Source organism: Passer montanus, unplaced genomic scaffold (assembly GCF_014805655.1).
Source record: "Passer montanus isolate IOZ18808 unplaced genomic scaffold, ASM1480565v1 scaffold131, whole genome shotgun sequence".
Lineage (NCBI taxonomy): Eukaryota > Metazoa > Chordata > Aves > Passeriformes > Passeridae > Passer > Passer montanus.
Genome location: NW_024359944.1, coordinates 324,229 through 337,122, shown reverse-complemented (window position 1 = coordinate 337,122; position 12,894 = coordinate 324,229). Strand labels below are relative to the sequence as shown.

At 40.6% G+C, this 12,894-nt stretch overlaps 1 protein-coding gene across 2 annotated transcripts in view; it reads right to left on the bottom strand.

Moving 5' to 3' along the window:
• The window catches only part of ATF6 (activating transcription factor 6), a 74,194-nt gene that overhangs the window by 56,254 nt on the left and 5,046 nt on the right, over positions 1-12,894 (bottom strand). For both annotated transcript variants that reach the window (XM_039699231.1, XM_039699230.1), the window contains exons 7-9: positions 11,578-11,798; positions 6,059-6,244; positions 5,573-5,664 (exon numbers count right to left, since the gene is read on the bottom strand). In XM_039699231.1, the coding sequence (XP_039555165.1) occupies positions 5,573-5,664; positions 6,059-6,244; positions 11,578-11,798 (499 nt within the window). The remainder of the gene's footprint in view (positions 1-5,572; positions 5,665-6,058; positions 6,245-11,577; positions 11,799-12,894) is intronic.

The window sequence follows — 12,894 nt, the reverse complement described above, 5'->3', positions numbered from 1 at the left end:
AACACACAGCTCCCACACCTCTGCAGCAACAACAACACTTGCTGCATGTGATGGTATGAAAACAGATCAGCTCCTTTGCCCACACAGAAAATGCTCCCTGCTGGCACTATTCATCTAACTTTCCAGCATCGCATCACTGAGGTATCCCTATGCTCCTGCTGACCATACAACAGGTCTGTTTCTTTAATCAAGGAGTCCAGTATAAAGTCTCAAACAAAGCAAATTCGCACAAAAACACTGCTGAATGCACCAAGCACCAGAATAATCCTGCTCTCCCACACACCAGCTCAAGATTGCTCAGCTTGGGAAAGGGCAGTAGACCACAGTAATACCAATACAGGTGTGCTCAATGGATGGTGCTGTCAGCAGCCCAAATTCTTCATGCCCCAAAAGCTCAGCAGACCCCAGTAGTGCTGACTAGCACACTGCACACTAGGTGGAATGCTAATCTGGGTACTGCTGTAAGAGACTTGTGTTTTCATTACTTTATCCTCACGAACAGAAGGTCATGGTAGCTTGCAAGCTGAACAATTCTTGGGCAATTTCCTCATTTTCAGTAAAAGATTATTAATCCTAGCACTTGTGGTTTTTTTTTCCCTGTTTGTGCTACTAATTTAAGAAATCAGACACACCCCTAAGTCTTTCAGAAATCAAAAGTCATTGCTTCTTTTGCTGTAGTCTATGACAACAGCAGACAAATCACTTTGCAGCCAGCCAGGCCAGTGTCTTTATTTGCAACTGCTCAGTGGATCTAAATTTTTTATAGATATTCCCTTTCCAGGATAGTCCTGGAAAGTAGAGGAAGATCCATGAGGACACCCTGGAGAGGAGCTGCAATGAAATCTCTGCTAAAGCCCAGCCACTCTAGTGCAGCTGCTTGAGGTCAGTGGGACACAAGAGGTTTTGAAGCAGCAGCTGAACATCAATCACCACCTCAGTCATCCTCCACCACAAATACAGCTTTCTGCATGTCCCCAAGTCTGTCTTCCAGTTTGAAAGGAATTCCAGCCATACAGAGGTGGCCAACTTGTAAGAAAACACTAAACTAATAATAATACTAAAAAAACAGTATCACACCATGCTCTCAGACCTCCTGTTCCCATCTCTTTGCAAACATACCTTTCCTCCCTCCAAGTCTGTATTTTTGTTTTCTGTCCACTACATAGCTAAAGTGGTAGTTAGGACACATTCTGGCTGGCTGACATCTTAATAAATGCTCTAAGACTGCTGCTAGGTGACAACCACCATGTAAGCTTATGCAAACTGATTATGGGGAAAGAAATAACTAGGTGAACACTTTTTATAGCCAAAAAGATAATGCTACAGCCACCAGCTTACATGCTTTGCGGCTATGGTCCCAAGAGCAAATGCAGAAAATTTATCTTTTGCATCTTCTGTGATTGTTCTCCTCTCCCTGCTTTTTACATGGGACTTGGGTTATTTTCCTGCAATTATTTTACTATCACATGTAGGACTTGCTTTAAAAAAAAACCAAAACAAACATACAAGATAATTTATATTGAAATGAGAACAGGGAAGAGACTCAAAATAAAAATATTCCCAAAATAAATACATGGATTGTTTAGACTAGAACATGTGCTTGGTTGCCATTTGTTTCAGCCTTGTTTGTGCTTGTTTAACACATTTTCAGATCTGTTTAAGGCACAGTCCAACACAAATGTGGAAATGAAAGGAGGAGAAAAAGGCATATAGGAACTGCAATAATTTGAAAATGACCAGATTTGATGTTGTAAGTGCTAAAAAACCAGCACAGCTAATTAGATGTTGGTCAATGCCAGCAGCCAGTCATGTCTCAGGTATGCGATGCCAGCTGGGAGTGGGACCAACACCAGCTCCACAGAAAGCCCATACGGAGGCAGGAGAGCCTGGCTCCCAGGACACCTGGCTCCAGATGCCCTGGTTCCAGCTCCCAGCCCTGCTCTGTGCCAAAGCCTGTGTGCTCACAGCCTTTGGGCAAATGCTGCTGGTTGCCAGTTCCTGCCTTGCACCTCATGAAATACAAGGCTGGGGCAAGGGGGTGATCTCAGCAATGAACTGAACCAAAACGTACCCTTTTCCCTCCACACACCTCACCAATCACTCTTAAATAATAATAAAAGGAAGTTTTTATATGTCTTGAATCCAAATCCAAATAACTCACGAAGATTACAGAATAGTTTACTGACACACAGATGGGAAATTCCTGGGCGCCTCTCTTCTAGTATAAAACAAACAGATAAGAGAGAAACACTAATAGAATTCCTGCTAAATTAGTTCTGCTTTTAATAACTGAAAGCTTCAGTTTTCAATACAAAGCAACAACAAACCTAAAGAACTACCTAATGCTGAGTGATCACTAACTCCACACAAGCCTCTTTCACATCCTCAAATTGCACTGGCATTCAATTTCTATATAATAAGACTTGCATTCTTTTCTTAGAGATACCATGGTGCTGTGTCAAAGACTGAAGGATGTTCTGAAAGGCTTGTCAGTAATTAAGCAGATCGGGCAGAACTCTCCCTCCAGTATTTTCATACAGACTTCTTGTGTCAACGGGCCAAATTCCCTACCAGACTTTCACCCCCAAATTCCCAAGTTCAGCATTACAGACTACCCCCACGCTATCTGTCAGCATGAATATCTGTGTCAGCAGAATAATTTTATCTGCTAAACTCATTTGCCAAGGGCTGTCACATCCTGGACTGCTTTCCATAATCTTAAAACAGCTGAACAGCAGTCTCAGAGTCCTCCATGAAATATTACAAACATCTCACCACACACACAGGCAACAAGACTTAAGACCGATTAAAAAAATTATGTGTTAGTCTTTGTTAGTGCAACACACATCCACTAATGAAGAAGAAAACCAAACAGCCACCCATCCAGATTCTGTTCTGTGGGATGCTGAGTGCCCAAACACTGCACCTTCACTGACCCACTGCAGGCTATGGAGGCTTTGCAGGACTGTCTGTTCCTCAGCCTCACAACCCCAACCCTAAACAATCCAACTGTTTCCTCTGCTTTCCCTGATTAGACAGAAAGAGGTAACCTATACATCTGCCCTTTTGTTTTACCTCTAGTCTCCAAAAACTCCCACCACTTCCCACAAGAACCTAACAAGCATCTTACAATAAGGTCAGCTATGGGAATTTCAAAGTCTACTACTGATTTTAGGCAGTGAATTTCCCATGGTTTTGCTTTTTTGGATGTCACACTCTCTTTGTAATGGTTCATTGGTTTTAAGTAACAAAATATTCACTGCTAGTATGCTTGGATCAAAACATCCTGAGCCCAAATGCTGGCACACCTCCATTCAGGTGTGCAAGTGAAATGACTTCTTACATATCAAAAATGGCAACACAAGGTTTCAGAACATATTTACCTCCAGCTAACCACTGCATGGAAATTAGGGATTCCACAGTTAGCTAAGTGGGGAAAAATGTTTTTGCTGAACTATAAGGTAGCATGGATATTATCAGAAAAAATTACTTATTTCTGTAAGAAAAAAAGGACATATATTGGAAGCTTCTGTTGTTAAGGACTAAGCAGAACAGAAATCCTGTCATGTTCATGGAGCTGCCATTCAGTGACATCTTTATAAAAGGAATAAAATGTGTATGGGAGGAGTGAAATCTAAAGAAATGGTCTGTATATCCCACATTCTGGGTCTTCTAAAAGAGTATTGCACAATCAAACATTCACACCACCTTGATACAGCCTAGGATTTTAATTGCAGTGTGAGCATTTCTTCTGCTAGGGAGGACAAAAAAAAAAAAAAAAAAAAAAAAAAAAAAAAAAAAAAAAAAAAAAAAAAAAAAAAAAAAAATTTTTTTTTGTTTGTGGGCTTGGTGGTTATGAGCTTAGGGGGGAAAAAAAAAAAAAAAAAAAAAAAAAGAAGAGTAATTCCTTGCAATTTTCCTTGCAATTTTGCAATTACATTTCTTTTCATTGCCTAAATCCAGTGCTGATGCAAACCACCTGGTTCAGGCACAGCAGTTACACTGGGATGCTCAGCTACTGTACTGGCCAGGAACAGCCAGACATCCAAGGATTTCTTCTTGCTTTATCTACTTTATTAAGCATCAAACCTGTCAGGAAGTTAACCCTGTCACATTCCTATAGTTACTGAGAGCTGCAAAGACATGAACACTACACGACCTTCCAGCCCATTCTGACAGCAGTGCCTTGCTATCAACACCTTGCTCATTCCTAGGCGTAAGGAAGATGCCACAAAACTTGAGAGCACTGTGGTAAAAGATTTTTCACCCATCTCTCTGTGGTCCCAAGCCTTTCATCACTACCAAGAGTTTCATGCATTCCATCATCTCACTGCAATGCAGACACAAGTACATTTCCCCCAGCTTCAGAAAGATGACTGGTTCTAGTAATTCTCAACCAGGGTCTCTCTCAAGTAAGCAGTAATGCTTCAAATGCAGATGCAATGTACAAATCAATCCCTTAGTATCTGGAAGATTATTTTTCTGCCTGATAGTCAAAAATCACAATACAATTCCTAAATGCACCAAGAAATGGTCTAACTTAACCTCATCCATATCAAAGCAAAATTATCAGCTGTATTTCACTTCCTGATATAAACAGTATCTGCAGTAAGTGCAAATACTTCAGAAGTCATTTCAGCTTTAGCAATTTTTATAATACTAAAAATGCAAACATCACTTTCTAAAAATTTATCACAGTCAGAAACAAAGTCTTCCTCCATATTTATCCCATTCCTTTAGTTTGACTGGGATTCTGAGAACAAATGCAGACACTGCTGACTGGGATCCTACTGAAATATTATGCCTTTTTGAAAAAGTGAACAGCTCAATCTAAAAGATCTTTATATTCCAAAGCCAAGTTAAATAGACAGGTATGTGCAAGAAGTATTTCTTTTTATTCTCCTTTCTTCCACAGATTTTTTTATAAAGTGTCTACCAAGTGATGTAGCTTTTCCTGCTGCCCTCTGGCTTCTATGCCCTACTCATAACAGTTCAAACAAGAGAGGTTTCTGATTACCACTTCAACTAATCAAGGAGAAGGAACAACTTCTTCACCAGACCTGGGGGACAAGGGCATACTCTGTAATGAGGGAGATTGCAGCTGGACACATCTTAAGGGTGAGGACTGCAAGGCATGGAACGTACAGCAGGATTTCCTGAGTATTTCGAGTACTAAAGCAGCTTCAAGTCATAGCTACTGAAGTTAGCACAGGTATGAGCAAGCAGATAAGCTCTCCCAGTCTGACTTTTTTTCCTAAAAGGATTCTAAATGCAGTTCTTAATCTCTGCAGGTATAAATGGAGCAGACAAACTGCTGTATGCTGCCACTGAATTAAAAAAATGCCAAACCAGGAGAAATGAGATGTAAAAGATCCAGCCCTTAGTGCCAGAAGGATTCCAAAAGAGGAACCATTATACAGATGCATCTTCCCCTAAGCAGGAGGAGAATAAAGGACAGATTCCAGATTACAAGCTCAAGGCTTTAAAACATAACACTGGCTGTTATTAATGATTAAAAAAAATCTCAGGACAGTAAACTTGCTAGGCAAAGAGGAATTTCTAAGCAGCTTACCTCAATGGACCATAATTTAACATTATAAAGACCAGTATCACCATCACACACAGTGTCCTTCTCTTCGGAGATGATACTTTGAGCTTCTGGTTCTAGACACAGAAAACAGAAGACACTGAGTAGAAGAGGGGTACACATATGCATGGGTATGTCAGAAGCTAAGTACACCAAATTATACTTGATTTTTAGATTTATACTTCTGTGAATACATTCCTGAACTACTTAAAAAAAAACTTTGGTTTATACACTATGATCAGCTGCTATCCAGTGAAATATTCAGAAGCGCCATGAAATAAAGAATGAAAATCTACCAGATAATGTGTCAGCTATCCTGACCTAAAGTTGGTGAAAGTCATGCTTGGACTGGGATGCTGGGCTAGAAACCCTCAAAGGTCTCACAGTCAGTATTTCCCCAACTCTGCTGTAGCACCTTCCACCCGAACAACTGTTTTCATATAAAATCAGACTTTCCTCGCTATCTCTTACCTCTAATACCACTTCATCCAGCTGCCTCTTCAGTGTGCTGTTTTCTTTCTTGAGTTTCTCGTTCTCCAGCAGGGCTGCCTCCAGCCTGGCCTCCAGTCCCAACATGTATTCCTTCTTTTTCTTGCGTGACTGAAAGGCTGACTCACGGTTTTTAATCATGCGCTGCTGCCGCCTCAAGACATTGACCTGAACACACAATACACAGGCTGTTAACAATCCACAAGTTAAAACTGCCTCCATTCCACACAGAATTTCTGCTTCTCTGCTTTGTCAAAGGTCTGCACAGACAGCCTCCCATACTCTGCTTCAAATGAGCTGGAATGGTCAGCACAGAGGCACCTCAGGATCATGGTACACCTAAGGAAAAAACAAGTCCTGAACTGTCTCAGTTTTATTCTGTATTCTCAACATTCTATATGCAGACATCATCAAACATATACTCAAGTTTGATTTGATCAATCAAATCACAAAGACAGAAAATACCTATCGTCAGGTCTGCAAGGCAGCAAGAATATCTTTCACCTTGACTTCTCTCTGCACCATTTTACAGGCTACAATCAGTCATCTGCTTTCCTAACAGAAAATTCCTAGGGTTTTTCAGTCTCTTCTGTACAGAAGTAATTTCCACACTGATTACACCTGCTTCTGTACCTTCTCCACCTATGTTACACAGTATTTGAGCTTTTGAATAGTGTTGCTGATCTCAGATTGCACATTCTACGTGTATCAAGCACTTACAGGACAGTTTAAATGCAGTCTCTGGGTGCATCTTCACTAACATCTTAATTCAGATGAGAAGTGTGGCTTGGGTTCACATTTCCTGACTGTCCCACTAAAAGTGCTTTGCTTCACATCACAGAACAGTCTCTAAGAGCACACAAACTGGATTCCTTCGGGATGAAGCTCAACCAGCAAACATATCCCAGGAGAGCACACAATCCATTCTAACCACTAGCAGGCATTCAGTCTGCAAGACCAGACTGGAACAACTCAAAGCAACCCCTCCACATCCTCCAACAGTCCTGATGACTGATTTTTTTTCCCAAGCAAGAACACTCCATCATCTTTTACCACTTACTCATTTTGTGGTTTGCACTGAGTGGGATGACCCAGACCAAAAGCTTCTTGCTGCCAACAAGGATAACAATGATGAATACTGAAGAACTATACAAAACTGCTTGAAATCCTAAGCTTAGACACTAGATTGTTGATTTCCTTTCCCTTACAGATTAGCAACTCTGTTTTCATTAGGAACAGAAGACTTCCATCACATTTTTAAGCTGCAACTGGATGTGCCTCAGTGATAATTACACTGACAGATAACTGAATGATCCATCTTACACAGACCTGAATATTCTGCAGTACCTACCAGCACAGGCCCTGGTGCAATCTGTACATCTCAGAGCAGGAACATTAAAGAAAAAAGATGAGAACTATTCCAGAAGTATTATTCTAGAGAAATAGTATAATCACAAAACAGTAACATTAACTAACTCAGATTTTGAGTCCAGCTATGTCAAAAACCTTAACCACAGCTTTTCAAGTCTCTCCTTGTATCTACCTGCACACAGACAATATGCTGTTTTAAGGCACTAGCATCTTCAACAGAAAGGGGCCACAAGCTGTTTGAAGACACCATTCTTCATGATGCTGCAGTTTGGTGACAAAGATGAAGAAAACATGTTATGTTGCATTAAAGTTCGGGGTTGCCTCCATGTTGGTCTAACTGCTTTTTATAAAGATCATTTATTATATGTCTAGTCTGCTTTCACCAACCAAGTTGTGAAAGTGAAGCTGTTTGTACTTACTCCAGTTTCTCTCTTTAGCAGGGAGTGGAGAAGGAAAAGATTTTAACATATTTTCATTAACACTAAGCTTTGTCTTGAATTTTTAAAGTACAACATTTAACATAAAAAAGCTTCTGCAGACATATAAAAACTGGACCAAAAAAAAGATTCAGGCTAGCCAAGAACTGCAGTGTACAGAACACACCAGTCTGGGGCCAGGATCACTTAAACTGTTCAGAAATGAAAAAACAAGGCATGAGTTCATGCAGCAGCTTTGGCTCAAGTTTTGTGCTATTCCAAACAAGGAGTTATATTCCACTTTTTGAAAAGACCTTCTGCATCATGAACTCAGAAAAGACCAAATTGTTTACATCCATTCTTGTTTGCAGACCTGCTCAGGACTATTCATTACTGGACAGCTTTTAATTCTATGTCTGGAACCTCTGGCAAATCTACGTGCTTCCCTGAAGAAAATAAGGTGTTAGAGCACCAGTGTAGTGTCTCCACACTAAATACATCTGTCACTGTTTCAGACACTGCCATCTGCATTTTATGTGTTACTTATCCAGATTGCTCTACTTTACTCACAGTTGTCCAAATGCTGTGAGGAACAGCAGCTCTCCCCTAACCCTGATTCCAGGTACTCTGTGCAGTACCTGCACTTCAGTATATGCCTCGCCAACTACATTTTGACTAATTTTTAAACCTTGCTTAAATGCAATCCAGTATTTGTGTCCTTAAGTTATTTTGTTTTAATTTACAATCCTTAAACAGTTAAGGTCCTCCTTGGGCAGCCATCCAGGTCTTGCCTGGCTTTTCTCAAAGAATATACCACAACTGCACACCCAATCCCACCTAAATGTGATGCAGGAAATGGAGAGAGCTGTGGTACAGGAACGCTGAACCTGGAAGCAGTATGGTAATCAGCATTACACAGCTGGCCTAGCACCAAGGTAAACATGCCCCCTGCACAAGCACTTCGGTTATCAGGAGGGAAAGGAACTAACTTATAATGTCAGTCTGCTTCAGCAACATTGCTTTGCACAAATGCTGAACCAAGTTAAAGGTAGCAAACACCTCTGCTAACTTCTTTTGCAGCCTGCAACTTTTAAAGTTGTATCGTATTGATGTTCCACTCAAGATGATAACTCCTGGTTCTAAGGAAACACAGACCATAGAGGGAGAACACTGGCCTTAAAAACAATCAGTAATCAGTGATGCAACTTCTGCTTTCTAGCTTTGAAAACACATCACCACTAGCAGAGACACACAAAAACGCTGTAAATATGGAGAACTGGCAGGTTCATTGCAAACCCTTGCTTCAAACAGCACTAACAGATTCAGATTGTCCTCTGTCTTCAGAGGTTTTCCAGAGTCATGCACTTTACAAATAAACACTGCTACCCCAATTTACTTCCAAAGAAAACTCAATTATGAGCAAAATTTAACCTCCCTTCCAACACAAGCTGTACTTCTAGAAGCAAGAATGTCTCTCATACTCCAAAGAGTTTTTGAACATGTGATGGGAAAGTTAACAAAGAGCTGAAAGTACAAACCATTCAACATAGCATTAGCTGGCTTCTTCCTCAGCTTATGAAAGCTGTCTTTGAAGATGCATCTTTGATTGCAGGAATACAAGACATATGCAAGGTGTTTTTGTTCTAATGGAAGTTCTGGGTTTTCTTGTGTCTAACTCAACAGAACACGACTTGCTTAATGAGTTTGTTACACAAATATTACACAATGCACAGCACAGAAATGAGGATTCTTCAAACAGAAATCCACACTTACGCTGAAGTTATTTCACATAATTAAACTGTTCTAGATTTTCTGTATTCTGGCACTTCCTCATGGCTGGCAGGCAGCACGTGTGCCACCAGGGCCTCACACCTACAGCTTGCCATCAGCCCATCCCAGAGTAATCCACTGGCAGTCTGAATGCTAAGCTAATAGTTTATCCCACATAAGCCCAAAAGAAAGTCCTGCAGTGTTTCTTTTTATCCTACAACATTTGCTTAGATTAGCAAACAATCACATGTGTTACAGAGCTCAAATGACAGCTCAATCTGTGCAGCCCTGAGCCACATATGGTGTCCAAGGCAATCAGGAGATGTTTTAACCCTGCTGGCCCCAGCTGAATCCCAAAATATTTGTTTCTTCTCAAAGCACTTTTTCACAGTACGTGCCAAAGAGCAGCTGCAATTTTTTTCATGTTGTAACAAACACAGATAAGACGTGCAGCATTTCACAAGTTTAAAACTGCTTCCCTAAGATGGCTTTGGGTGGAAATACCAACACCACCACCCTGGCAAACCAACACCTGTTTGGCACCCCAGATACACATTTGACTCCTGATGTCATGGATATGTATATAGAATATGATGACAATAAGGGGGTTTTGTCAATTAAACCTTACATTCAGACAATGGCAAGATACCATGCTAGCCCTGAGTACCGGGAGTCACAAATCTAGTGACTGCAGGTCATTGATTTGTGGTCTCTTGAGTTAACTCTGCATGACAGGGAATTAGCACTAAAAAATGCAATACATTTAACTGCTCTGCCTACTACAGACCTTTGCTTCTTGCACATTGAATATCAAGTTTCCACTGTACTATTGCTGCTAAACTACTGGTAGCACAATATTTCCGTTATAAAACACAGCCCACACACAAATATTATTAGTGAGAAAAAGTTATCATCAAGCCTGAGTGACAATCCCAGACACTAGGAAATTATACAGCAACATCCCTCCAAAAAAGCTGAAGGAAGAGGCTTCCCACTGCTTTTGGGAAACAGTGACCTGCACTGCTAATAAGCAGATGCCTATACAGCAAAATTCCATGCGTTTTCCCCACTGTTTTCTCCCTTACACTGAGATGTGATAGGACCCTCAGCTCACAACCATGCTTGGAATACTACACTGGGGAATTAATGAGTTTTGAAGTCATCAACAAGAAGCTTTGGTCCTTTCCACAAGCACATCTTCTTTGGAAAACAAAACGAATCAAAGCAGCTCCAAATTACTAGGAGCTAAGCCAAGTTAACACCCAGCTTGCTAGCTGGTTAAGATGTCATAGCTGAAGGGGAAAAATAAGTCCACACATATCTCAAAAGCTACTGTTCACACCTGCTGCTTACTGAGAGCTACTATGGAAAAACTGAATTATTCACACTGTAATTGTTGAGAGCTTAACCCTCTTATATTCATTCAATAAATGATCAAAAGGGAGCCTGAAGAGATTAGGATCATATGGAAGTCAGTAACTGAAGCTTCTAAAAACCATGAGTAAAATCTGAAGAGATAAATGGGGATTGAAAGAGAATGAGGCATTGAAATTTCTAATTCATCTGCTTCCAAAGAAACATTTTTATTATATGGATTAGAAAAGTAATTTAGCACTAATCAAAAATCAGATCTATCCAATCTTCCTGTATGTAAGAGAGGTCCAGCCACTGAGAGTTTGCATTTGACAAGACAAGTTACAGAAAATATCAATCAGCACTGTCTTCTGCCACTACACTTGCACACCTGGTCTGCAACTCCAGGCAGGCCAGCAGATATTTAGCTGTTCCTCCCTGTTCTGTGCCAAGCTGCTAAATTCCCTGCTTACAGCTGGAAATCCTATTAAGAGTTTTCCTGAGACTCTGAAGGCACCATTAGGTCCCACATGTAAGTAACTGAAAGAGGTGCACAAGCCATGGTTAGCAGCTATCAGAGTCAGAACTTACATCCAGCCCCATGGCTGGGGAGCTGCTTTGGAGCAAGGGCTTTGCCAACGGGATTTTGCCGCTGCTGGAGCTGTTCCCAGCAGCTGGAGACAGCGCCTTCACCGTGTGGTTCTGAAGTGCTGGGGCCCCTCCAGTGACTGCAATGACTGGTTGGGAAGCAGGAAGCACCCCAGAAGCCTGGAGCTGTACCACAGCAGGCTGGGGCAGCACCACAGATGGACCTGGAACACAAGAACAGCAGCGCTCAGCATGGATGAAATGGATTTGTACATCACCACTTTGTAGGGGCATACTGCTATCCTCTGCTGCCCTGCACGGCTGATCTCAAATCCATTAGTATATTGCAAAGAACAGGATTGGAAAGAAGTTGTTCCAAAGTTTACAGGACTCTTAATCCATCTTGCAAACCAAAACTACAGACATTAAAGGAATCCAATAAACCAAGCCCTGTCTCAAAAGCTCTTCAAAGTTAATAAAATTCAACACTTGTTATATACATTACTCAGTATTGCTAATACTTGAAGCACTCTCAACAACCTTTTCACAGAATTTAGCCAACTTACCTCAATCCTTTTCTCCCTTTTGTCCATAAGTACTTTATGCTGTATTCAATGGAAAACTTACTACACAGAAGTGACTCATGCCACACAGATCAATTCAAACTAGCAGAGAGACGGAAGATGAACAAAAAACAAGTTATGCTTTCAAAACTTACACTGAAGCTTCAATTCACACTAAGACCATTTTTTTTAGAAAAATGTCTTATGCAAGAAAGTTTATACACAAACTGAATCAAGCTTAAAGAAAAGCCGGCAGAAAAAATGAGGTAATTTTGACAGAGTTTGAAATGGAATTACAAACAGTCGCTTCCAAGAAATTTCAGTCCAACAACTACATTTAACTCAAGCAGGTGCTTGAGTAATATTTTGTTGTCTGAAAACACATTCATGTCTCTCTAATCCTTTGTAACAGGATGACCTTGCCAGCTTTCAGAAAGAGCACATTCCAGCTCAGCATTCCAACCGAAATGCTCAACAACGGATTACAGCACTTATCCAGCCTACTGGAAGGTGAAAAGTGAAGTAATTTACCTAGTGCCAAGGTCTTACACAGGGGGTAAAACTAGACCACCTTGGTTTTTTTTTTGCAGACACAATCTCGAAGACATCATAACTTAGTATGACCCTGTTTAAGGATCTTAAATTATGAATTTGAGACGATTTCAATTTTTTTTTTTGATGTATAAAAGAGATGATGCTCTAAGACCATGCTTTGTCCTTTAAGCTTTTATAAAAGGGGCTGTGAAAATAAAATTTC